This window comes from Aquarana catesbeiana, linkage group LG11, assembly GCF_042186555.1.
Source record: "Aquarana catesbeiana isolate 2022-GZ linkage group LG11, ASM4218655v1, whole genome shotgun sequence".
NCBI lineage: Eukaryota > Metazoa > Chordata > Amphibia > Anura > Ranidae > Aquarana > Aquarana catesbeiana.
Genome location: NC_133334.1, coordinates 233653555 through 233677711, shown reverse-complemented (window position 1 = coordinate 233677711; position 24157 = coordinate 233653555). Strand labels below are relative to the sequence as shown.

At 47.4% G+C, this 24157-nt stretch overlaps 1 protein-coding gene across 1 annotated transcript in view; it reads right to left on the bottom strand.

Annotated features, from left to right (window-relative positions):
- The window catches only part of GCSH (glycine cleavage system protein H), a 34081-nt gene extending 16634 nt beyond the window's left edge, over window positions 1–17447 (bottom strand). The window contains exon 1 of the mRNA XM_073605506.1: window positions 17249–17447. Within this exon, the coding sequence (XP_073461607.1) occupies window positions 17249–17360 (112 nt within the window). The 5' untranslated portion in view covers window positions 17361–17447. The remainder of the gene's footprint in view (window positions 1–17248) is intronic.
- Between the last annotated feature and the right edge of the window lie 6710 nt (window positions 17448–24157).

Genomic DNA, 24157 nt, shown 5'->3' with positions numbered 1-24157 from the left:
CACCTGCAAAGCGCCCCGAAAAGCTGCTCAATGCCCCGAGGGCTTTCACATGGAGCCGTGCACTTGCAGGGCGGTCATAAAAAGTCCTGCAAGCCGCATCTTTGGAGCGCATTAGGAGCGGTGTATTTACTGCTCCTAAAGCGCCCCTCCCCATTGAAAACAATGGGGCAGCGCTGCAAACCCGCCCGCAAAGCGCTGCTGCAGCGGCGCTTTGTGGGTGGTTTTAACCCTTTTTCGGCCGCTAGCGGGGGGTTAAAACCGCCCCGCTAGCATGGTGCTATATTTAGCGCCGCTGTACCGCCGGCGCCCGCACACCCCAGTGTGAAAGTAGCCTAACAGTGGAACTTAAAGAGGAGGGCCAGTCAAAAAAAAAAAAAAAAAAATTAAAAGTCAGCAGCTACAAATACTGCAGCTGCTGACTATTAATTGGACACTTACCTGTCCCGGGGTCCAGCGATGCGGGGGATCGAAGCTCCGCTCGTCTCCCCCTCCGTTCAGCAGCGCCGGCATTGCAACTGTGGGCGCCGGGCTGTGGCTTCACAGCCTGACACCCACTGCGCATGCGCAAGCGGCGCCGCGCGCCGTGATTGGCCGCTCAGTCACCTGGGACCTGTAATGGGTCCCAGATGATTGACAGGAGGGATGGAGCAGAGCTGAGCCCTTCCTGTGCCAAGATGGAAGTGATGTCACCAGCCCAGGCACTGGAAGAGGCAGACTACGAGGGACCCCCTAGCAACAGGCATTTAGAGGTGAGTAAAAAAAAAAAAAAAAATATCCAAATTTTTTTTTGTATTTTTTTTTAGAATTTTTCATGTAGTTTTTTTTTTTGGGTGGAACCCCACTTTAAGTATAAACATTGTAACAATTTGTCTATGGAATAGACTTCAGTGTAAGTGAAAAAAGTTTAACCACTTAAACTCTAAACCTTTTTCTGACATTTGTTGGTTTCAAGTTAAAAACTTTTTTTTTTTGCTAGAAAATTACTTAGAACCCCCAAACATTATATATATATTTTAGTAGACACCCTAGAGAATAAAATGGTGGTTGTTGCGATATTTTATGTCACACTTTCAAAGATTATTTTTTTGGAAAAAATTACTTTAATGAATTAAAAAAAAAAAACCTAGCCCATTTTTTTTTTTGTATAATGTGAAAGATTTTACGTCACGAGAATCGTGATCTTTTTATTCTAAGCAAGAAAATGGTGATTCTCATTTTGCGCAGAATCGTGCAGCTCTAATGTGAATTAGCACTTCTCAATTACCTCCACATAACACAACACGGCGCTATAACTGAACTTTCTATTTACATTACTTTACAGCGCTGTAGGGTGTATGAGCACTAAAATGGAACACGTAGGAGGACATGGGAAGTACAAAAAAAAAAAAAAATGTGACAAATGAACCATAAAATTTCCATGGACATAGACACGGATACCTGTATCCTGAAAACATTACACATCATTAAACATATATTTTTCTCGTCAGACATCTTTTACAGGCAATAGCAGCTCAGTGAGTCGGACAAGAAATCTCTGGCTTAAACCAGATCGCAGGCTGCTCAGCACGTAAAAACAAAGTCTGATTTAGGTTTGCTGAATACACATTTAGTACAATGATCCCGGAGGGGGGCGTCATTTACAACTTGTCCATTAACTCCAACAGCCAAGTGTCATCAGAAAAAGTCCCCACTTCCAGGTTTAGGGAATTTCCCTTTCTTCTGAACGTGTTTGCTTCATAGTGTTTTGAATAATGTTCAGTTAGCTATTTCTGGTGTTTTTAGTTAAATTATAATGAAAATTCACAGTAAAGTTGAATTAGCACTTTGCCCAGCCTGCAATCAAAAGATGACATTCCAAACGTTATCAGATGAGAATTTTTTCCTTGATTCGTCCGAGGAGAACGTTTGAGTGACACCTGCGATCTTCTCTCTCATTTCCCTCACTAGGACAGGGACATTCACAAGTCTTCAGTCTGAAGCCGTCTGTCAGCTTTTCAGATGGATCCAGACTGGACCACAACATATGTCAGTGAGTTCTGTCCATACATTTACGCCGGGGAAAATATATATATATAAAAAAAAACACAAAAATGGAAAAAAGTGTGCATCCTTTCATTTTTCTGGACCCAAACATGACAGATAAAGACACTTGTCCCTTTCTGTTCCTATTCAGCAGGCGATCAGTTCATGGATCCTCATGCTGAACAGAGCAGAGAAGACAAAGTCTGTGTGAAAGGACCCGTAAAGAGCTAACTAACCTCAGCCCTTTATTAGCTTTTCACTGAACTGTGCTCCTTTATAGAAACAATGACTAACTTTACCAATCAGTGTTAATGATTAGAAAACCTGCATGCATTTTTAACTGTATTGCACAGTAACTCTATTTTTAACCCATACTGCAGTACATCATTTTCTTTTTACTTTGCTGCCTTTACCATGCACTGCAGTGTGCCAAGACAAGATCCTCTATTTCTAGTGTACACAAGCCTTGTATGTGCAACAGGACTGCTTGGGGCAGCAAGCTAGCTTCGGTTAAATGTGGTGTCCTTATTAGACTATGATAATAAAGTGTGGCGCTAACGAACAATAAAACACATGTTATTAATCAGGTAACAGTGATATCTATAAAGGAGTATCAGATCCTAAGGTGTGTACTTATTTTATTAGTGATAATTTTTTTGCAAAACATCCCAAAGAAATCAAAGTAAAAAAAGGATAAAATATAGAGAATATCTAAAAGCAGTGAATGCTTGGGTGTGCGAAAACATATAAGGATAGTGAATACTATGTTACAACCTATATATCAATTGAGTATGAGTATTATACATAGGATAACATATTCCAAAAACAAGTGCAATAATATAGGTGTACGGAGTATCACAGTGTACTGTGTGTATAGCTCGGCAAAGATAGTGTTCATCAGGGCAAAAGCCAAAAAGTGAGCGTAAAAGTCCCTAAAAAGGGTAAATATGTGTAAAAACTAGAAGTCTATTAATTAGATGGGTGGAGTGCTCATAGTTAACCCCACAACCGTCTGCAAACAAGCAATCTTCATGTAAAATGTATAGAGGCTGTTTTGGAGGGATCCTTAAATACGGGTGGATTCTTCATTCATGCAGATGGTCTCAACATAGAGAAAGAAAAGCAAAAGGATGCCCTTACCAGACAAGGTGGACTCACAGGCCCTTGGCGGTGAGTCAAGCGAGCTTGTACCGTCAAGCGGTATGGGGCGGCAATCCGTGTGGTAGTCTTGTATGGGATCTCGTCAGATGTCATCGGATGGTGTGCCAAATCGGGATCAGGGGCCTCCAGGGTTCTGCTTCGGTCACCGAGTGATCGTTTCCTCAGTGGTCCATCACATGAACGAGTAAACAGAGGAAAAAAACTTCCACATAGTGTAAATCCTTTTTTAAAAACGTTGTAGCGTTTTATTGAAGAGTAATTTCCAAAAAGTTACAAAAAAGGGCAGTAAAAACTCGGCTCAAAATGACAAAGCAATATAAAAAGTATAAAAAAATTGTGTAAAACAGCGTAGTAGGTGATGGTAGAGTATATTCATAGAAACCCGACGCGTTTCGCCTACAAAGGCTTCAGCCTGTTTACTCGTTCATGTGATGGACCACTGAAGAAACGATCACTCGGTGACCGAAGCAGAACCCTGGAGGCCCCCGATCCCGATTTGGCACACCATCCGATGACATCTGACGAGATCCCATACAAGACTACCACACGGATTGCCGCCCCATACCGCTTGACGGTACAAGCTCGCTTGACTCACCGCCAAGGGCCTGTGAGTCCACCTTGTCTGGTAAGGGCATCCTTTTGCTTTTCTTTCTCTATGTTGAGACCATCTGCATGAATGAAGAATCCACCCGTATTTAAGGATCCCTCCAAAACAGCCTCTATACATTTTACATGAAGATTGCTTGTTTGCAGACGGTTGTGGGGTTAACTATGAGCACTCCACCCATCTAATTAATAGACTTCCAGTTTTTACACATATTTACCCTTTTTAGGGACTTTTACGCTCACTTTTTGGCTTTTGCCCTGATGAACACTATCTTTGCCGAGCTATACACACAGTACACTGTGATACTCCGTACAATTATATTATTGCACTTGTTTTTGGAATATGTTATCCTATGTATAATACTCATACTCAATTGATATATAGGTTGTAACATAGTATTCACTATCCTTATATGTTTTCGCACACCCAAGCATTCACTGCTGTTAGATATTCTCTATATTTTATCCTTTTTTTACTTTGATTTCTTTGGGATGTTTTGCAAAAAAATTATCACTAATATAATAAGTACACACCTTAGGATCTGATACTCCTTTATAGATATCACTGTTACCTGATTAATAACATGTGTTTTATTGTTCGTTAGCGCCACACTTTATTATCATTTTGTACATTTACAACGGTCAGATTGTTGTGTCGGCTGCTTCACCATATATTCCTTAGGAGTTGGCCCAATTTCTACACTTTACATTCATACGTCTTTATTAGACTATCCTGACCAATTTTGATATAGACAAGAGCTGTCAGGACTGGCTGCAGCAAGCTGTCCGAGAACCAGATCAATACCTTTGAATCACCTGTCATAGTGGAGTGGATGTGAGGCTGGCAGGGGAGTGACTACTGCCACTGTCCACTGTGAAGACACAGGAACCACTGAATCTGCAGATAAGGCTGGATTCACACGGGCAACCGCCAGCGAAGGCTCTATGCAGACCCGAATTCTTGCTGAGTAACATTCCCTTGCACACAGTATGTGCAAACAGCAGTGTGCGGCCACCCCAACATATCAATGGCAGGCATCCCTGCTGTTTGCATTAAAGCGATTATAAAGGATTATTTTTAATTTTTTTAAAATAAACATATACTTACCTCCACTGTGCAGCTTGTTTTACACAGAGTGGCCCCGAACATCCTCTTCTGGGGTCTCTCGGCGGCTCTTGTGGCTCCTCCCTGAATCAGATAACCCCCTAGGAGAAGCGCTCCCCCGAGTCCAGCATTTGCATCAACAGACACGAATGCCAGACTCGGCCCTGCCCCAAGCGTCATTGGATTTGACTGACAGCAGTGGGAGCCAATGGCTGCGCTGCTATCAATCTATCCAATCAAGAGCCGTGACCCTGTGGAGAGAAGGACAGTGCGTCCCCGCCAAGGAGATGAAGGGGCTCAGGTAAGTAAAATGGGGGGCTGGGGGGCCAGTGACTGCCAGGTGTTTTTTCACCTTAGTGCATAAGTGAAAAAACACAAGGGTTTACAACCCCTTTAAGGATGCACCGATATATCGGCCGTCTAAAATTATCACCCGAAAATGGAGTTACTGTATCAGCGTTTTGCCATTTTGCCGATGGAAAAAGAAAATTGCAGATAATGGCTGCCGAAAATTATGGCTACTTTCACACTGATCCATAGCAAAAAATATATATGCGTTTTTGCCACGTTTACAGTGTGTTTTTCATGCGACTCAAAAACTGCATCAAAAAACGCAACACTGGTGCATTTTTGCAGTGTGTTCAATGGTGAGGTTCGTTTTTAGGGCAATTTTGTTAACTGACCAAATGAAAACCAAAAATGCGGCAGGCAGGAATTTTAACACACAATGGAAGTGCAACAGACCAGTGTGAAGACATTCATAGAATTTTAAGGGATGCGTTTTTCTTGAGCTTTTTTAAACGCAAAAGTGCTTTAAAAGCTGCTCAGTGTGAAAGCAGCCTATCAATTCATATTCATTTGTATTGAAAAAAATTTATAATATATATACACACACACACACATACGCATTTTTTTTTATCTGTCCATTTCAGTTTTTGGCCAAGTGCAGCCTGAATTTTCGGTTTTCAAGCCAGAACTTTAATTTTGGTGCACCACTAGTTTGCATGTAACCGCTCATTCAGTTACATGGGGTTAGGGCTTTTTTGCTGCAGCTAATCAGCTAACTTGTATCGGACACACAATGCTGCTACATCCAGAGTTGGCATTTAACATCTCTGAACACAGGTACCCATTTCCCCATCTAAATGAGCCCTAAAAGTCCCAGGCACAGCTTTCCATTTCTGTAATTGCTATTCCTGCTAACACTGCAGTCATATCGTTTATTTACAGCTCACACTGAACCTCTGTTGAAGGTAGCTTTACGAGGAACAATTTATAAGCATGGTGGCCGGGGGGCTGGGTGGATTCAGATTCCTATCAATTTTGTACTGCTTGTAATTGTAACAAGGTAGATTAGTATAAGAAAAACAAATGGGCCACAAGTAGATATTATTTTTACTGTAAAGAAAAGTCATTTAGCCCAGGTTCACACTGAGCTGCGGGAAGGAAGCCGCCGATTTGACATGGCATCTGCAATGGCATCGCCCTAATCGGTGCGACGCTGCATTTGCATTTGATTTCGGGCTGCAATTTACATTGACATCTGTGCAGAAACCTGCACAGATGTCTCTAAAATCGCGTCCGAAATCAGGACTGACATTCAGGAGTGAAGCTGAACTCGCACGGCTTCCTTCCCGCAGCTCAGTGTGAACCTGGGCTTAAAATTAAAAAGTGGCGACAGAGTCTCTACAAATACAGATAAAACAATCTAAGCCAAAAATACCTTCACACAAAAGGATTCCTTCCACCTTATGAACCATAATAAAAGGATTAGCACAGTGAATTAGGATTTAAAAGGCAACCACCAAGGCAGAGCCCTATTCATACTGGAGTGCTGCTGGGCATTCACCCCTGTGCATGAGATTTCATGCAAGATGAAAGCACAAGCGACCATCCAACCCTGCTGCCTGCAGCCTGTAAAACTCTACAAGTGCCTGAAAGTTGATGCGACTGGACAGTGCACCGAGTAGTACTAATTTTCGGGCAGTTTGCACCCAGGAACGAATACCCTAAACAATCTTACCACTTGGTGCACTGTCCAGCCTTAGCTACTGTGAGCAGCAGGGCTAGACAATGCACTTGTGTCTTCTATCTGCACGAAAGCCCTGGAAGCTCATGCAGAGGGGCTACACACCCGGTGTGCATGAGGCCTAACACACTTTATGTTGCATGTTGATATGCATTCATTTGAATAGGCTGACAACGTATTAAAACAGACCAGCATCCCCCCCCCCCCCCCCCCCAAAAAAAAAAACGCACCACTACATGTATTGCAGTGTGTTACAATGCACTGTCTTAGTGGGCTGGGATGTAATTGAAAAGGAATGGCACCGTAACACACTAATGCATGTAACATGTTTTGCCGTATGTGACCACACTGTATAGGCGTGAAGTCCTTTGTGCCTTGTCTATAAGGGACAATGTATTGGGAATGTATAGTTCTTTTGCATAGATTTTCTTTGTTATAGTCGGGACTAAATAGAATATTGTTACAAATATTTTTACTTTTCTATAGACACATAAATATAAAATATTGCATCCAGCAGGTGGAGCTCTAGCCTCCTTTTCACATGTGAAGCAGTCTCTCTCTCTTTCTCAGTGCTACTAAAAAAAGTCTGTTGAAGTACTTTCTGTGCCAATACTATTCAACTTCTAGGTGTGGGGAAAAGTGTGTCTGCCCCCATCTGCCCACTGTGGTTCCTCCTGGTATGTTGCTATGGTGTCCCGATGTGAATAGAGGTCAGCAGGAAGAACAAGGTGGATTTTATTTAAATCAAGTCGATTTAAATCATAATTTTTAAAGAGCAACTGTCATTTCTGTCCCGCAGCGGCTCCTCCTCGGATCTGCTGTTGACTCACCGACAGTCCGATTCACTTTAATGGGACGGCTGGTGATGTGGCAGTGACACAACAAGGTGAGGGACATGGAGGCAGCAGGTGAGTGGATGCCCGCTAACAGGCGCTGCAATGGAGGATCTGAAATAACAGGTGCACTTCAAATGTAAGGACTTATTCTTGCTGGTAGTTGAAATCTTTAATATCTGTGAACAAAATGAAATTTTCCTATTTTGAATAATAAGCTGCCAGGTTAGTAAAACAGAGATATCAGAACTGATTCAATCATACAGTTTGTAGTGTACATAGATAAAGGAATATTCCTGAATTTTGTTTCATCTCATGGTTACTGTGAAATTGTGTAAATGCATCAATGCAGTGCATGTTATCTCAGCTTGCAGAGCTTGGATTCACTGAATGAGTTTACCAAAAATGTAAATATTGCAGAATATACAGCCTCATGCTACATAACTAGGCTCCATTTCATGCTAAAAAAAACTAAATTATTAATGTATCTTAAATAGAAAACTATCATTAGATAAAATTCTTTTGGAATAAAAATCTATTAAATTAAATTTGATAAAAAAAAAAAAAAATCAGAGTTAAATAAAAATTGTGATTTTTTTTTTTACATCCACCCTGCGGAGGAACTATAGCGGTCAGCAGAGGCCAGGCTACTTGACACAGCAGTCAGTGGTGGTTGACTTTCTTGATATGGGGGGCCTCAAGTGCAGCCACTGATATCAGTGATATTAGGCTGCATAATAAAATTCAGTGAATGCTCGATATCAGAGAAAGCAGACACACAACAGGATGTAGTCAAAGACTAAGACGACCCCTTTCACACTGGGGCGGTTTGCAGGCGTTATTGCGCTAAAAATACCGCCTGCAAACCGACCCAAAACAGCTGCTGCTGTTTGTTCAGTGTGAAAGCCCGAGGCCTTTCACACTGAAGCGGTGCGCTGGCAGAAGAAAAAAACTCCTGCAAGCCGCATCTTTGGAGTGGTGAAGGAGCGGCGTATTCACCGCTCCTGCCCATTGAAATCAATGGGGCAGCGCGGCAATACCCGGCTATGCGAGCGGTTTTAACCCTTTTTCGCCCGCCAGCGGGGGTTAAAACCGCACCGCTAGCGGCCGAATACAGCTGCAAAAAACGACGGTAAAACAGCGCTAAAAATAGCGCTGTTTTACCGCCGACGCCCCCACCGCCCCAGTGTGAAAGAGGCCTAAAGGCATAATACAAGAGATGGTCAGAAACTGTGGACATAATACAGGAGATTGTAAGAGATTGCAGACATGATACAAGAGACTGAACAGGTTACAGGAGTTGTTGGAGACATATTACACGGAGGTTGCTAGAAATCACTACTGTACGAGGGCAATAGGGACACAACGATTAAAGCGGTTGTATACCTATATTTTAAACTTTTACCTACAGGTAAGCCTATAAAGAGGCTTACCTGTAGGTAAAAAAAATATCTCCTAAACCTGTACGGTTTAGGAGATATTCCCCTCGCAATGAGCCGCTGACTGCAGCGACGCATGCGCACAGGGGGTTCCCGGCTATAAGCCCGGCAGATGCCGGACCTTGCCGGAAAGAAGTCTCCCACGCTCATGCGAAGAAGTGACGACATCGCGGCTCCAGCCACTCACAGCGCCGGAGCCGCGATACCCAGAAGACACGCCATGGGGAAATGTCAGCTCCCTCGGCGTGGACCGGGTGAGATGCCGGCGCCTCGTTCTAAGGTAAGTATCTCATAATGAGCTAGTATACTGTGCATACTAGCTCATTATGCCTTTTCCCTTACAGGTGTAGGGGAAGAAAAAAAAAGTCAGCGGGTTTACTACCGCTTTAATGTCTACAGCCAGCGCCACAGGTTGGGCACCAGTTTTGCTTATTCACCACAAGCTCTTCAAGAGAGTGATATTTTAGAGCATTGCTTACCAGACAGGTAAGTACAAAGGATTTTTTTTTATGCTGCTCAGGTTTCCGATCCACCCTCACCCCACATCCTGCTTTAAAACAAAAAAACACATTTAAAAAAAATTTTTGTTTCTCTATTCCCTTCCAATTTGGAGGCCAAAGTTTGCAGATTAAAGCTGCCTGGGTTTTTAACAGTCCCATTGCACACTTGTAGACTTCAGAAAGTAGATTTTAAGCACTTCTCTGTACATTTTATTTATAGGACTGGTGTACTTTACCTCGCCGGCATTTGCTAAAAATGACAATAACAGCTTTGATGAGCTGCTGACCCTAAATTTTTTAATTTTACCCAAGAAGATGTAAATCAGTCACTGCACTACGCTTACATCACACTTTTTCAAATGCAAACATACTAAAGTTCATCCACCAGCTGGGTGTAAAGGACAAGTGACAGATGTGACAAGGCCTGAAGAATCCCTCATGTCTGTATATGACTGTGTCCTCAGCTACACAGCAGACTCTGCACATTAGAGACTATGAAGAAAGTTAATTATTTAATACTGAAAATCTGTTCCTGTTAAATTCATAACAGTTTAACCGTTTTGTGTTCAAAAGAAACACAACTCATAGCTACAGTAAGGATGAGGGGGCAGAACTGATCACAGTGCATGGAAAGGTGGAATGTCAGTCAGCTTATTGACAAGTTTACAGATAAACACATTTCCAGCAACTTTGGAAGAACTCCTGCAATCAGCTACATAACAGAATTATGCCCCGTACACATGGTCGGACTTTGTTCGGACATTCCGACAACAAAATCCTAGGATTTTTTCCGACGGATGTTGGCTCAAACTTGTCTTGCATACACACGGTCACACAAAGTTGTCGGAAAATAAGATCGTTCTAAACGCGGTGACGTAAAACACGTACGTCGGGACTATAAACGGGGCAGTGGCCAATAGCTTTCATCTCTTTATTTATTCTGAGCATGCGTGGCACTTTGTCCTTCGGATTTGTGTACACACGATCGGAATTTCCGACAACGGATTTTGTTGTCGGAAAATTTTATCTCCTGCTCTCCAACTTTGTGTGTCGGAAAATCCGATGGAAAATGTCCGATGGAGCCCACACACGGTCGGAATTTCCGACAACACGCTCCGATCGGACATTTTCCATCGGAAAATCCGACCGTGTGTACGGGGCATCACTGTGCAGAGAGCAAAGATAAACTGGTCCACTGTACCTTAATAATAATTAAAACCTATGCAGCCTGCCATTGAAAATTCTAGTTATTTGGCTGTCAGCTGAAGCTTCAAACTTTGACTTTGAGGTATATTCTTGTTTCACTTCAATGTCTCAAAATACACAATCCAGAGGGTAAGTTCAACAGCCACCTTCAGAAGATCTGCAGTGGGAGACCCTGTATTTCTTTGCTGGCCAGTTTACATTAGAAAAGCAACCGGTCAATAGCTCAACAGTAATTTGTTACAAGGAAAATATAGGGGCCGCCATTGCTGAACTGCCTCTGAAAAGGCTGTCTGTCGAGCCGATACATTTTCTTCAATACATTTTGAGTAACTGATCCAGAAAAAGTTTGTAGATAAGGAAGAGATCGACCAATATCGTTTTTTCGATACCGATATTTTGGCCACCTCTCAGACCGATAGCCGATATTATGTACATTTAAAAATTTTATTTTTACACCTTTTTTTTGTTTATCAGTTTTATTGCTGTCACAAGGAATGTAAACATCCCTTGTGACAGTAATAGGCAGCACAGGTACTCTTTATGGAGGGATTGGGGATATCTATAAGATCACAAACCCCTCCTATGCACTTGAAAGTATTCAAAGCATCAAGATCGGCATTTTTGAATACTTTATTATTTTTTTTTTTTAAACTGGCGCCTTTAGGATGCCAGTAATCCAGGCAGTGATGTCATGGCATCGCTTCCACGTTACTAAATCCGAGACCCGAAAGAAGCATTGGCTTTGTTTGGGTCTTCGGCCAGCCAGCGGACATGCTGGCTGGTTGCTCAGGCCTCCCGGTAGGACGGGAGAGCTCGGGCGAGAGGCAGGAGGCGGGGGGATTACCCCTCCCTCTGCTTGTAACAGCAGCGGAGTGGCTGCTGAGCCACATCAGTTATTACAAGAAAGCGGACTGTCCGCTCTAAAGAACAGTACCGAGGTGAGGCCTGCAGCTGGCTTCACCCTGGTAAAACCCCTTGAAGAACTATCAGGTAATATCGCTCTAGTTTGCGACCGATATTTTGGAAAATTCCGATATCGGCCTGCAATAATCAGCCTTACCGATAATCGGTCGATTCCTAAGATAAGGAAAGTCAGAAGTCCTTAACTGTAAACTTATCTCAGGTCAGTGACCCAAAATACTAAAACAAGAAAGTCAACATTACAGCCAGGAATTTGGCATTTTCAGAAGAAGCTTGTTTCTCCCAGGGCAGGTTTACTTTTACGAGACCCTGTCAACCACAAAAAACATACCCGAGTTCTGATGTTCCTTGAAAGGGAAAAGTCAATATCTCCATCAGTCCATATTCTTCATTCCACCACTGCAGCCTCCATCAGTCTCTTCAGCAGTAGACACTCCCGGGAGGGATGGATGCCTGTGTCCCGTCACTCACCGTGGGCTCTCCCTAGGTCACTGCTGAGCCTTGTACAGACTGGGAGTCCAGGGAAGGGAGTCATGGTGTGCAGCAGAAGACACAGGCATCAGACACTCCTGGAAGTGTCAATGCCAAAGGATGTAACATAGGCTGCAGCACAGTAGTGAAGAAAAGTTAGAAGACGCAGGTCACTGTGAGAGTAATGTATTCTAAGCATTAAGATAAAAAGCCTTCTGTGTGCAGCAGCCCCTCTAATACTTACCTGAGCCCCATCTAGATGCAGCAATGTTGCAGGAGTGTCTCAGCTGCCCGGGACTCCCCCTCCTCATTGGCTGAGACAGCAGAGTGGCACCACTGACTACCGCTGCTGTCAAAGTTAGTCAGCCAATGAGGAGAGAAAAGGGGTTCCGCCTTTTTGCTTCCTCCCTCCGCTGTCACATTTGGCACCTTCCGGGGGGGCGGATATCTGTCAAAACCAGGTATCTGCTTCCACTTCCACGCAAGATCGCCACAATCATCAAACGCAACGTCCGGCCGCTCCCCCCCGCTGCCTTCTGGGAGACACACAGGTCCCAGAAGACAGCGGACCATTCAGAAAGCGCAGAGCGACTTGTGCATGCGCAGTAGGATACAGGCTGTGAAGCCGCAAGGCTTCACTTCCTGCTTCCTTCAGTAAGGATGCCGGCACCTGCAACCAGAGCCGATGGATGGATCGGCTAGGGGGGCCGATCCGCGGGCTCCCTGGACAAGTATGTGTCCTTATATTAAAAGTCAGCAGCTACAGTATTTGTATCTGCTGACTTTAAATTTGTTTTTGTACAAGCTGGACCTCCTCTTTAAGTGTTAGGCTGTAATGCCTTTTAGAATTTCAAAATACAATATAAACTGTTTCTAGCCGGACTACAAAGATTAAATAAATAATATTAAACTGTGTTTAAAACAAATCTTTCTTATGTTTTCTTGAAGCTTTTTCAAGTCCATGTAATAAAACACCTACAAGTAAATTCCTTCAGTCTCTCTATACCCAGACTTACAATAAACTTTCTCAGGTATACCTGACATACCAAGATTTAAGTACACTGTCTGAAGCCTACACACCCTATGATATGATATGAAAAATATTTCAGGAGCATGGTTTTGGTGAGTGTGCCTGCAATGTAGAGCAGAGTGACAGTCAGTGAAAGGGTCGTGTGAAACAGACAGGTGTATTCTACCAGAGTAGAGGAAGGAACATGAGAATGTATCTGACAGCTGGAGTCTGATTGGACTGCTTTGAACAACTCCCACATTATCCCCTTTCCTCCTCAGTTATGGAATGTCCCAGCAGAACAGCTGTAGCACATACATGGGACATCACATGCAAAGGATTCCTTGTCACATGCAAGGAAATCACGTCATTTTGTTTAGTATGAAGCAACAGTGATGCACAGTAAGGTTTACATTAAATTGCTGAGTGGTTCTCACTTCTGTCTGGCAGCACAATTGTTAATGACACCCTCATGCATCAGCTGAGATGTGAGTATTCACATGCACCAAAAATGTTATTTTGAAGAAGGGTTCCGCCTCCAATTTGCAGAACAGGCTGATGTTAGGCTTAAAGTGGAGCTCCACCCTAAAGTGGAACTTGCGCTCATCGGATTCCTCCCCCCCTTCGGTGTCACAATGGGCATCTTTCAGGGGGGAGGGGGGTGCAGATACCTGTATAATACAGGTATTTGCACCCACTTCCAGGAATAGCTAGCCGCAGATGCCCTCCCCCGTTGTGTTCTGAGAAACACACAGTTCCCACAACACAACGGGGACCAGTGAAGTCGCGCAGCGCGACTTGCGCATGCGCAGTATTTGTAGCTGCTGGCTTTTGATCATTTTTTTTAAGGTGGAGCTCCTCTTTAATGACTATAATTGTAGGCAGGACTTTCAAACATGCTCCTTTACCTCCCCATTGGGCAGAATATGACCTCAGGGGAACATGATATACATATCAATGTCGGGTCCACAGCTATTTACATATGAATGCTGGTTATTTACATGTAAACACAGGCTCTGCCGGGGAGTCATCTGTACACAATAGGGCAGAGCTGGGCCATAGCAACAGAACTTTACACTGAGATATCGAGACACAGCAGGGGACTAAAACTTAAAGGGATCAGGGAATTTGAACTGGGATAGTTGGCAAGTATGAGGCAGCTGCTTCGGGCCCCGCAACAATGATGGGGCCCAGGGCAGCTGCCCCTTTTGCCCTGCCTTAAAAACGGTCCTGGTTCTGGATCATGGGCGATCCCCGCCACTTTCAATGGCACCCAAATCGCAATGCAATTTTGATTTGTCGCCTGACGAATTGCAGTAAAACTGTGCAAACAGAATCGCACAAACGCCTGTCACCCAAAAGAAGTTCCGTAACTTTTGGGCGACAGGCGTCCCTCGATTCTGCTTGCGCGGTTTTGCGATTTACGATTCGTCCGGCGAAAATCGCAGCAAAAGCTCACCGCGATTTGGGTGCCATTGAAAGGAACGAGGATGGCAATCGTGTTTTGCAGCTATTTGGAAACGTGGCGATTCCGCCCGCGATCCGGAGTGCCATGGTGTGAACTGAGCCTTATTGGCAGGAGAAAAATGCCTGTTTTTTAAAGGCTGCCAGTAAAAATACTGATGGTTGGCAACACTGGTAAGCATGGGCACCCTGACCAGTCTCCAGGCAGCAGCTCCATACACTACAAACTACAATGAACAATTTTTCTGCTTATACCACTTCAGGGACAACATGTTTACCTGCTGCCTTATAGATCTTACTGACTTTCAGGCACCATTGTAAGGAGATAATCAGTGTTACTGGTCACTAATCATAATGTTATGGCTGTGTGGTGTGGCGACAAGAGCGAACGAGCTGCGGGGCGACAAGAGCGAACGAGCTGCGGGGCGACAAGAGCGAACGAGCTGCGGGGTGTACAGGGAGAAGAGTAGGGCTGCAACTAACGATTATTTTCATAATCGATTAGTTGGCCGATTATTGTTTTGATTAATTGGTTAATAAACTTAAAAAAAAGTGTGGTGTATAATTTAGTTAATATGTAAAGTTTTAAAATAAAGGCAATTTATTCTTAAATATCTCTATGCAGTGGTAAATATAAATAACCAACTATATGGTTAATATCTAATCCACTCTGAGAATAACTGACAGAAGAGATATACTCTATATACTATTAGAAGAGATATAATGTATATGCTATTAGAGGATATACTGGCCGATTAATCGATTATGAAAATAGTAATCGATTAATTTCATAATCGATTAGTTGTCGATTAATAGATTTGTTGTTTCAGCCCTAGAGGAGATTTAATGAGCTGCAGGGTGAGAAGTGTGAATGAGCTGAGCGGTGTACAGGGATAGTCCCGGGTTCTCTATGGTGTACAGGGATAGTCCCGGGCTCTCTATGGTGTACTGGGATAGTCCCGGGTTCTCTATGGTGTACAGGGATAGTCCCGGGTTCTCTATGGTGTATAGGGATAGTCCCGGGTTCTCTATGGTGTACAGGGATAGTCCCGGGTTCTCTATGGTGTACAGGGATAGTCCCGGGTTCTCTATGGTGTACAGGGATAGTCCCGGGTTCTCTATGGTGTACAGGGATAGTCCCGGGCTCTCTATGGTGTACAGGGATAGTCCCGGGCTCTCTATGGTGTACAGGGATAGTCCCGGGTTCTCTATGGTGTACAGGGATAGTCCCGGGCTCTCTATGGTGTACAGGGATAGTCCCGGGCTCTCTATGGTGTACAGGGATAGTCCCGGGCTCTCTATGGTGTACAGGGATAGTCCCGGGTTCTCTATGGTGTACAGGGATAGTCCCGGCTCTCTATGGTGTACAGGGATAGTCCCGGGCTCTCTATGGTGTACAGGGATAGTCCCGGGTTCTCTATGGTGTACAGGGATAGTCCCGGGTTCTCTATGGTGTACAGGGATAGTCCCGGGTTCTCTATGGTGTACAGGGATAGTCCCGGGTTCTTTATGGTGTACAGGGATAGTCCCGGGCTCTCTATGGTGTACAGGGATAGTCCCGGGTTCTCTATGGTGTACAGGGATAGTCCCGGGCTCTCTATGGTGTACAGGGATAGTCCCGGGCTCTCTATGGTGTACAGGGATAGTCCCGGGCTCTCTATGGTGTACAGGGATAGTCCCGGGTTCTCTATGGTGTACAGGGATAGTCCCGGCTCTCTATGGTGTACAGGGATAGTCCCGGGCTCTCTATGGTGTACAGGGATAGTCCCGGGTTCTCTATGGTGTACAGGGATAGTCCCGGGTTCTCTATGGTGTACAGGGATAGTCCCGGGTTCTCTATGGTGTACAGGGATAGTCCCGGGTTCTTTATGGTGTACAGGGATAGTCCCGGGCTCTCTATGGTGTACAGGGATAGTCCCTCCCGGGCTCTCTATGGTGTACAGGGATAGTCCCGGGTTCTCTATGGTGTACAGGGATAGTCCCGGGTTCTCTATGGTGTACAGTGACTAGTAATGACTCTGGAGGTCTGGCATGGGATGAACTCAGTACAACTCTGTGAAGCACAGAGAATAGTGAGCCATGCTACAACTGTGTGTGGTGAAGCCGGTGTATATGTAATGAAGGAGCTGTATATGTAATGAAGGAGCTGTGTGTAGTGAAGGAGCTGTGTGTAGTGAAGGAGCTGTGTGTAGTGAAGGAGCTGTATATGTAATGAAGGAGCTGTATATGTAATGAAGGAGGTGTATATGTAATGAAGGAGCTGTATATGTAATGAAGGAGGTGTATATGTAAGGAGCTGTGTGTAGTGAAGGAGGTGTATATGTAATGAGTTGTGTGTAGTGAAGGAGCTGTATATGTAAAGCGGTGTGTGTCCTCAGGGAGTCCTCGGTGCTCCTCTCCTGTATGGCCTCTGGGTCGGATAGTTCTGACATTACAAACACGGACCATGATATGAGGACGGGTCTCTCGGAGGGGCACTTACCGGCCAGCAGTCTGGCGGCGTTGCTCAGCAGTCTGACGGGACAACCCCTCCAGGGGACGAGTCTGGCGGCACCGCTCGCACTCCTCAGCCCGCTCAGCACTCTCAGCGCCATCTTCCACAGCGCGCGCCCCTCACTCCGGCGGGCACAGCGTCCTCCGAGAACACAGAACTGCGCATGCGCCACCGGCAGCGGACTCTGGGATGGGGTGTCGTGGGTGGCGCGTGTCATCCATGTGCTCAGTGATCACACTGCCCTGACACACACTGTACACATGGAACATTTCTTTGGGGTCTAAATGTGGGAGCATTGATGGACTTTGTTGCTGTGGGGGGGGGGGGGGGTGAACAGTAGGTTGACACATAAGACCCCTTTCACACTGAGGCGCTTTACAGGCGCTATTACGCCTGTAAAACGCCTCTCCTGTTACTCCAATGTGAATGCCAGAGGGCTTTCACACTGGGGGCATACCTCCCAACCGTCACTGATTGGCCGGGACCGTCCCGGAAATCAGTCCCTCTCCCGGAATCCCGCGAATCAGTGCTGAGTCCCGGAATGCCCGTGGTGTGTGCGGGTTGTCATGGTTCCCGCACGCCGCGAGCAACACATGTTATAGCAGCCAGTATCAGGGACAAGAAGGATGGAGCTGGGATGGGATGAGAGGGGACAAGAAGGATGGAGCTGGGATGAGATGAGGGGGGGGGGGGCAAGAAGGATGGAGATGGGATGAGGGGGGGGGGACAAGAAGGATGGGATGAGGGGGGACAAGAAGGATGGAGCTGGGATGGGATGAGGGGGGACAAGAAGGATGGAGCTGGGATGAGGGGGTGGGCAAGAAGGATGGAGCTGGGATGGGATGAGGGGGGACAAGAAGGATCGGGATGGGATGAGAGGAGGACAAGAAGGATGGAGCTGGGATGGGATGAGAGGAGAACAAGAAGGATGGAGATGGGATGAGGGGGGGGGGGCAAGAAGGATGGAGTTGGGATGGGATGAGGGGGGCAAGAAGGATGGAGCTGGGATGAGGGGGAAAAAGAAGGATGGAGATGGGATGAGGGAGGAGACAAGAAGGATGGGGATGGGATGGGGGGGGGGACAAGAAGGATGGGGATGGGATGAGGGGGGGGGACAAGAAGGATGGGATGAGGGGGGAGCCAAGAAAGATGGAGCTGGGATGAGGGGGGGCAAGAAGGATGGAGCTGGGATGGGATGAGGGGGGACAAGAAGGATGGGGATGGGATGAGGGGGGGACAAGAAGGATGGAGCTGGGATGGGATGAGGGGGGACAAGAAGGATCGGGATGGGATGAGATGAGGGGGGGCAAGAAGGATGGAGCTGGGATGGGATGAGGGGGGGCAAGAAGGATCGGGATGAGATGAGGGGGGGCAAGAAGGATGGAGCTGGGATGGGATGAGGGGAGGGACAAGAAGGATGGAGCTGGGATGGGATGAGGGGAGGGACAAGAAGGATGGAGCTGGGATGAGAGGAGGACAAGAAGGATGGAGCTGGGATGAGAGGAGGACAAGAAGGATGGAGCTGGGATGGGATGAGGGGTGACAAGAAGGATGGAGCTGGGATGGGATGAGAGGAGGACAAGAAGGATGGAGCTGGGATGAGATGAGGGGGGGCAAGAAGGATGGAGTTGGGATGGGATGAGGGGGGCAAGAAGGATGGAGCTGGGATGAGGGGGGGACAAGAAAGAAGAAGCTAGGATGAGGGGGAAAAAGAAGGATGGAGATGGGAGGAGGGGGGTGGGACAAGAAGGATGGAGCTGGGATGGGATGAGGGAGGGGACAAGAAGGATGTGGATGGGATGAGGGGGGGGGACAAGAAGGATGGGATGAGGGGGGAGCCAAGAAGGATGGAGCTGGGATGAGGGGGGGCAAGAAGGATGGAGCTGGGATGGGATGAGGGGGGGGACAAGAAGGATGCAGCTGGGATGGGATGAGGGGGGACAAGAAGGATGGAGCTGGGATGGGATGAGGGGGGACAAGAAGGATGGAGCTGGGATGGGATGAGGGGGGACAAGAAGGATCGGGATGGGATGAGATGAGGGGGGGCAAGAAGGATGGAGCTGGGATGGGATGAGGGGGGGACAAGAAGGATCGGGATGGGATGAGATGAGGGGGGCAAGAAGGATGGAGCTGGGATGGGATGAGGGGAGGGACAAGAAGGATGGAGCTGGGATGGGATGAGGGGAGGGACAAGAAGGATGGAGCTGGGATGAGAGGAGGACAAGAAGGATGGAGCTGGGATGGGATGAGGGGGGACAAGAAGGATGGAGCTGGGATGGGATGAGGGGGGGGGGCAAGAAGGATGGAGTTGGGATGGGATGAGGGGGGCAAGAAGGATGGAGCTGGGATGAGGGGGGGACAAGAAAGAAGAAGCTGGGATGAGGGAGACAAGAAGGATGGAAATGGGATGAGGGAGGAGACAAGAAGGATGGGGATGGGATGGGATGAGGGGGGACAAGAAGGATGGAGCTGGGATGGGATGAGGGGGGGCAAGAAGGATGGAGTTGGGATGGGATGAGGGGGGCAAGAAGGATGGAGCTGGGATGAGGGGGGGGGGGACAAGAAAGAAGAAGCTAGGATGAGGGGGAAAAAGAAGGATGGAGATGGGATGAGGGAGGAGACAAGAAGGATGGGGATGGGATGAGGGGGGGAGGGACAAGAAGGATGGAGCTGGGATGGGATGAGGGAGGGGACAAGAAGGATGGGGATGGGATGGGGGGGGGCAAGAAGGATGGGATGAGGGGGGAGCCAAGAAGGATGGAGCTGGGATGAGGGGGGGACTAGAAGGATGCAGCTGGGATGGGATGAGGGGGGACAAGAAGGATGGAGCTGGGATGGGATGAGGGGGGACAAGAAGGATCGGGATGGGATGAGATGAGGGGGGGCAAGAAGGATGGAGCTGGGATGGGATGAGGGGGGGACAAGAAGGATCGGGATGGGATGAGATGAGGGGGGGCAAGAAGGATGAAGCTGGGATGGGATGAGGGGAGGGACAAGAAGGATGGAGATGGGATGAGGGGAGGGACAAGAAGGATGGAGCTGGGATGAGAGGAGGACAAGAAGGATGGAGCTGGGATGAGAGGAGGACAAGAAGGATGGAGCTGGGATGGGATGAGGGGGGACAAGAAGGATGGAGCTGGGATGGGATGAGGGGGGGGCAAGAAGGATGGAGTTGGGATGGGATGAGGGGGGCAAGAAGGATGGAGCTGGGATGAGGGGGGGACAAGAAAGAAGAAGCTGGGATGAGGGGGACAAGAAGGATGGAGATGGGATGAGGGAGGAGACAAGAAGGATGGGGATGGGATGAGGGGGGGGACAAGAAGGATGGAGCTGGGATGGGATGAGGGAGGGGACAAGAAGGATGGGGATGGGATGAGGGGGGGGGACAAGAAGGATGGGATGAGGGGGGGAGCCAAGAAGGATGGTGCTGGGATGAGGGGGGGCAAGAAGGATGGAGCTGGGATGGGATGAGGGGGACAAAAAGGGTGGAGCTGGGATGGAATGAGGAAGGGGGACAAGAAGGATGCAGCTGGGATGGGATCAAGGGAAGGATGGAGCCGGAATGGGATCGGGTGATGGATAGAGCCGGAATGGGATCGGGGGATGGTTGGAGTCAGGATGGGATCAGGATGGTATGTGGGATAGATTGAGCCAGGATGGGTTCAGGGGATGGATGGAGCCAGGATGAGATAAAGGGAATGGATCGAGTTGGGATGGGATCAGGGATGAATGGAGCCAGGATTGGATCGGGGTGGTGGATGGAGTCGGGATGGGATTAAGGGAATATATGGAGCCCCCCCTGCATAAAACTAAAAAATCTCTCCTGTGCTCAGGTAGCTAGTTCTTCAATGTGTGGTAAGACCGAATGCTTCAGTGGTATCTGCCGTCTTGCCGCCTTCCTTAGAATAATGGGTATTCATGGACTATAAAAAAAGGAAAGAAAGGAGGGCGCGCAACCTAGTGCATTACCACTGATAGCATTTATTAAAGAAAGTTAAAACAGCAAATGGATACTCACAAACAAGCGTAAAATCAGGCATGAACAACCCGCTGTCAACCCGCTTAGGCTCTGAAGAAAGGGGTTCTTCCCCGAAACGCGTCAGCCATTGCCTTATCCACCTGATGTCCGGTCCCGGTTGTTTGATGTATGCTACTGCGCACTTGCAGTTATTGTTCATGCCTGATTTTACGCTCATTTTTGAGTATCCATTTGCTGTTTTAACTTTCTTTAATAAATGCTATCAGTGGTAATGCACTAGGTCGGTGCGCCCTCCTTTCTTTCCTTTTTTTGCCGCCCCCTGCATTCCATATATTACATACTCCTGTCCCCTGGATTCTGTACATTACACACTCCTGTCCCCTGGATTCTGTACATTACACACTGCTGTCCCCTGGATTCTGTACATTACACACTCCTGTCCCCTGCATTCTGTACATACACAATCCTGACCCCTGCATTCTGTACATTACACACTCCTGGCCCCTGCATTCTGTACATTACACACTCCTGTCCCCTGCATTCTGTACATTACACAATCCTGACCCCTGCATTCTGTACATTACACACTCCTGACCCCTGCATTCTGTACATTACACACTCCTGACCCCTGCATTCTGTACATTACACACTCCTGTCCCCTGCATTCTGTACATTACACACTCCTGTCCCCTGGATTCTGTACATTACACACTCCTGACCCCTGCATTCTGTACATTACACACTCCTGTCCCCTGCATTCTGTACATTACACACTCCTGACCCCTGCATTCTGTACATTACACACTCCTGTCCCCTGCATTCTGTACATTACACACTCCTGTCCCCTGCATTCTGTACATTACACACTTCTGTCCCCTGCATTCTGTACTTTACACACTCCTGACCCCTGCATTCTGTACATTACACACTCCTGTCCCCTGCATTCTGTACATTACACAATCCTGACCCCTGCATTCTGTACATTACACACTCCTGTCCCCGGCATTCTGTACCTTACACACTCCTGACCCCTACATTCTGTACATTACACACTCCTGACCCCTGCATTCTGTACATTACACACTCCTGACCCCTGCATTCTGTACATTACACACTCTTGTACTATATATACACAATATTGTACATTATATACTTCTCATTGTCTCAACAGTTGCTTATTGCTATGCAGTCCCTGACTATTTTAAGGACAAAGACAAAGCAATCAAAGCATATTTTATAGGTACAAGGAAACCTGTGTTCTTTTTAACCACATCCCTTGAGCCCCCCCCCACTGCTAAGCACTTGGTCATGCCCGTACTTTACCGCAGCATACTGTGCGCACCACAGATCTTTTCCCTCCTCCAGTGTCCCTCATTCTGAAGTTCAAATGTTGGGAGGTATGACATTGTTCTGTCATCAAACGCTGCAACTGTGCCCATCTGCCACTGTGCCCATCAATCGCTGCAACTGTGCTCATCTGCCACTGTGCCCATCAAACACTGCAACTGTGCCCATCAAACGCTGCCACTGTGCCCATCAAACGCTGCCACTGTGCCCATCAATCGCTGCCACTGTGCCCATCAAACGCTGCAACTGTGCCCATCTGCCACTTTGCCCATCAAACCCAACTGTGCCCATCTACCACTGTGCCCATCAAACGCAGCCACTGTGCCCACCATATGCAGCCACTTGTGCCTGTCGTACGCAGCCAGTTGTGCCCATCATATGCAGCCATTTGTGTCCGTCATATGCAGCCACTTGTGCCCATCAAATGCAGCCACTGTGCCCATCATATGCAGCCACTGTGCCCACCATATGCAGCCACTTGTGCCCGTCATACGCAGCCACTTGTGCCCATCATATGCAGCCATTTGTGCCCGTCCTATGCAGCCACTTGTACCAATCAAATGCAGCCACTTGTACCAAACAAATGCAGCCACTTGTGCCCATCATATGCAGCCATTTCTACCCATCAAATGCAGCCACTGTGCCCACCATATGCAGCCAGGCGAGTCCCTCGGCTTTCACTTCACTAACCCCCTTCACTAACCCGGGTGTCCCCGTCCTCCGGGGGAGAGAAGGGTGTCCCCGTCCTCCGGGAAGAAGGGTGGCACCCTCTCCTCCTCCAACCACCCAAGGACCAGCTCTTCCAATTTTGGCAAACCCTGGGGCCATCTCCTCCTCTCTAAGCCACCAGTGACCCCAAAGCAGGGTCATGCGCTCTGCCCTCGGTGGACCGGTACCCACCGCCCTGGGACGCCATGTTGATGGTGTACATGTCTCCAGTGTGAGGGCAACAGGTAAACTCGCACTCAGCTTCTTTGGCCCCTGATTGGAGGAAAGGCAGCGGAGGCGATCCAGCCCCCAGCACTTGACAGAGATCAAAGCCCAGTGGCAGACACATGAATTACTATGGCGGGGATAGGCGGGGGATGTGTATTTTGAAGCATGTGATTAGAGCCAGAGGCTCTAATAGGCTTCAAAATAGGGTGGGCTCGGGGCGCAGAGCACTGTGTCCCGATCCCACCGTTAATGTGAAAATAGCGAAAATTAATTTGCTATGCCACACAACGTTCCTCCCTGCCAATCAGCAGGCAGGTCAGTGAGACCTGTCTCCCGATTGGCCAAAGCATTAGGCGATCCTATTGGATGCCTAACGCTTTGGCGGAAAAAGAGGTACGGCAGAAGAAGCCAGAGGAGCCGAGCGGACACAGGAGCCACAGCCGCCGCTACAGAAGAGGAAGCCCCGTCAGTCGGTAAGTGCCGCCAGACCGGCCACGCGGGGGGGTGGGTTTAGTGAAATGACAGCGAGCTGGGGGACGCGCCTGGCTGCATTTGATGGGCACAAGTGGCTGCATATGATGGGCACAAGTGGCTGCATATGGTGGACACAGTGGCTGCATATGGTGGGCACAGTG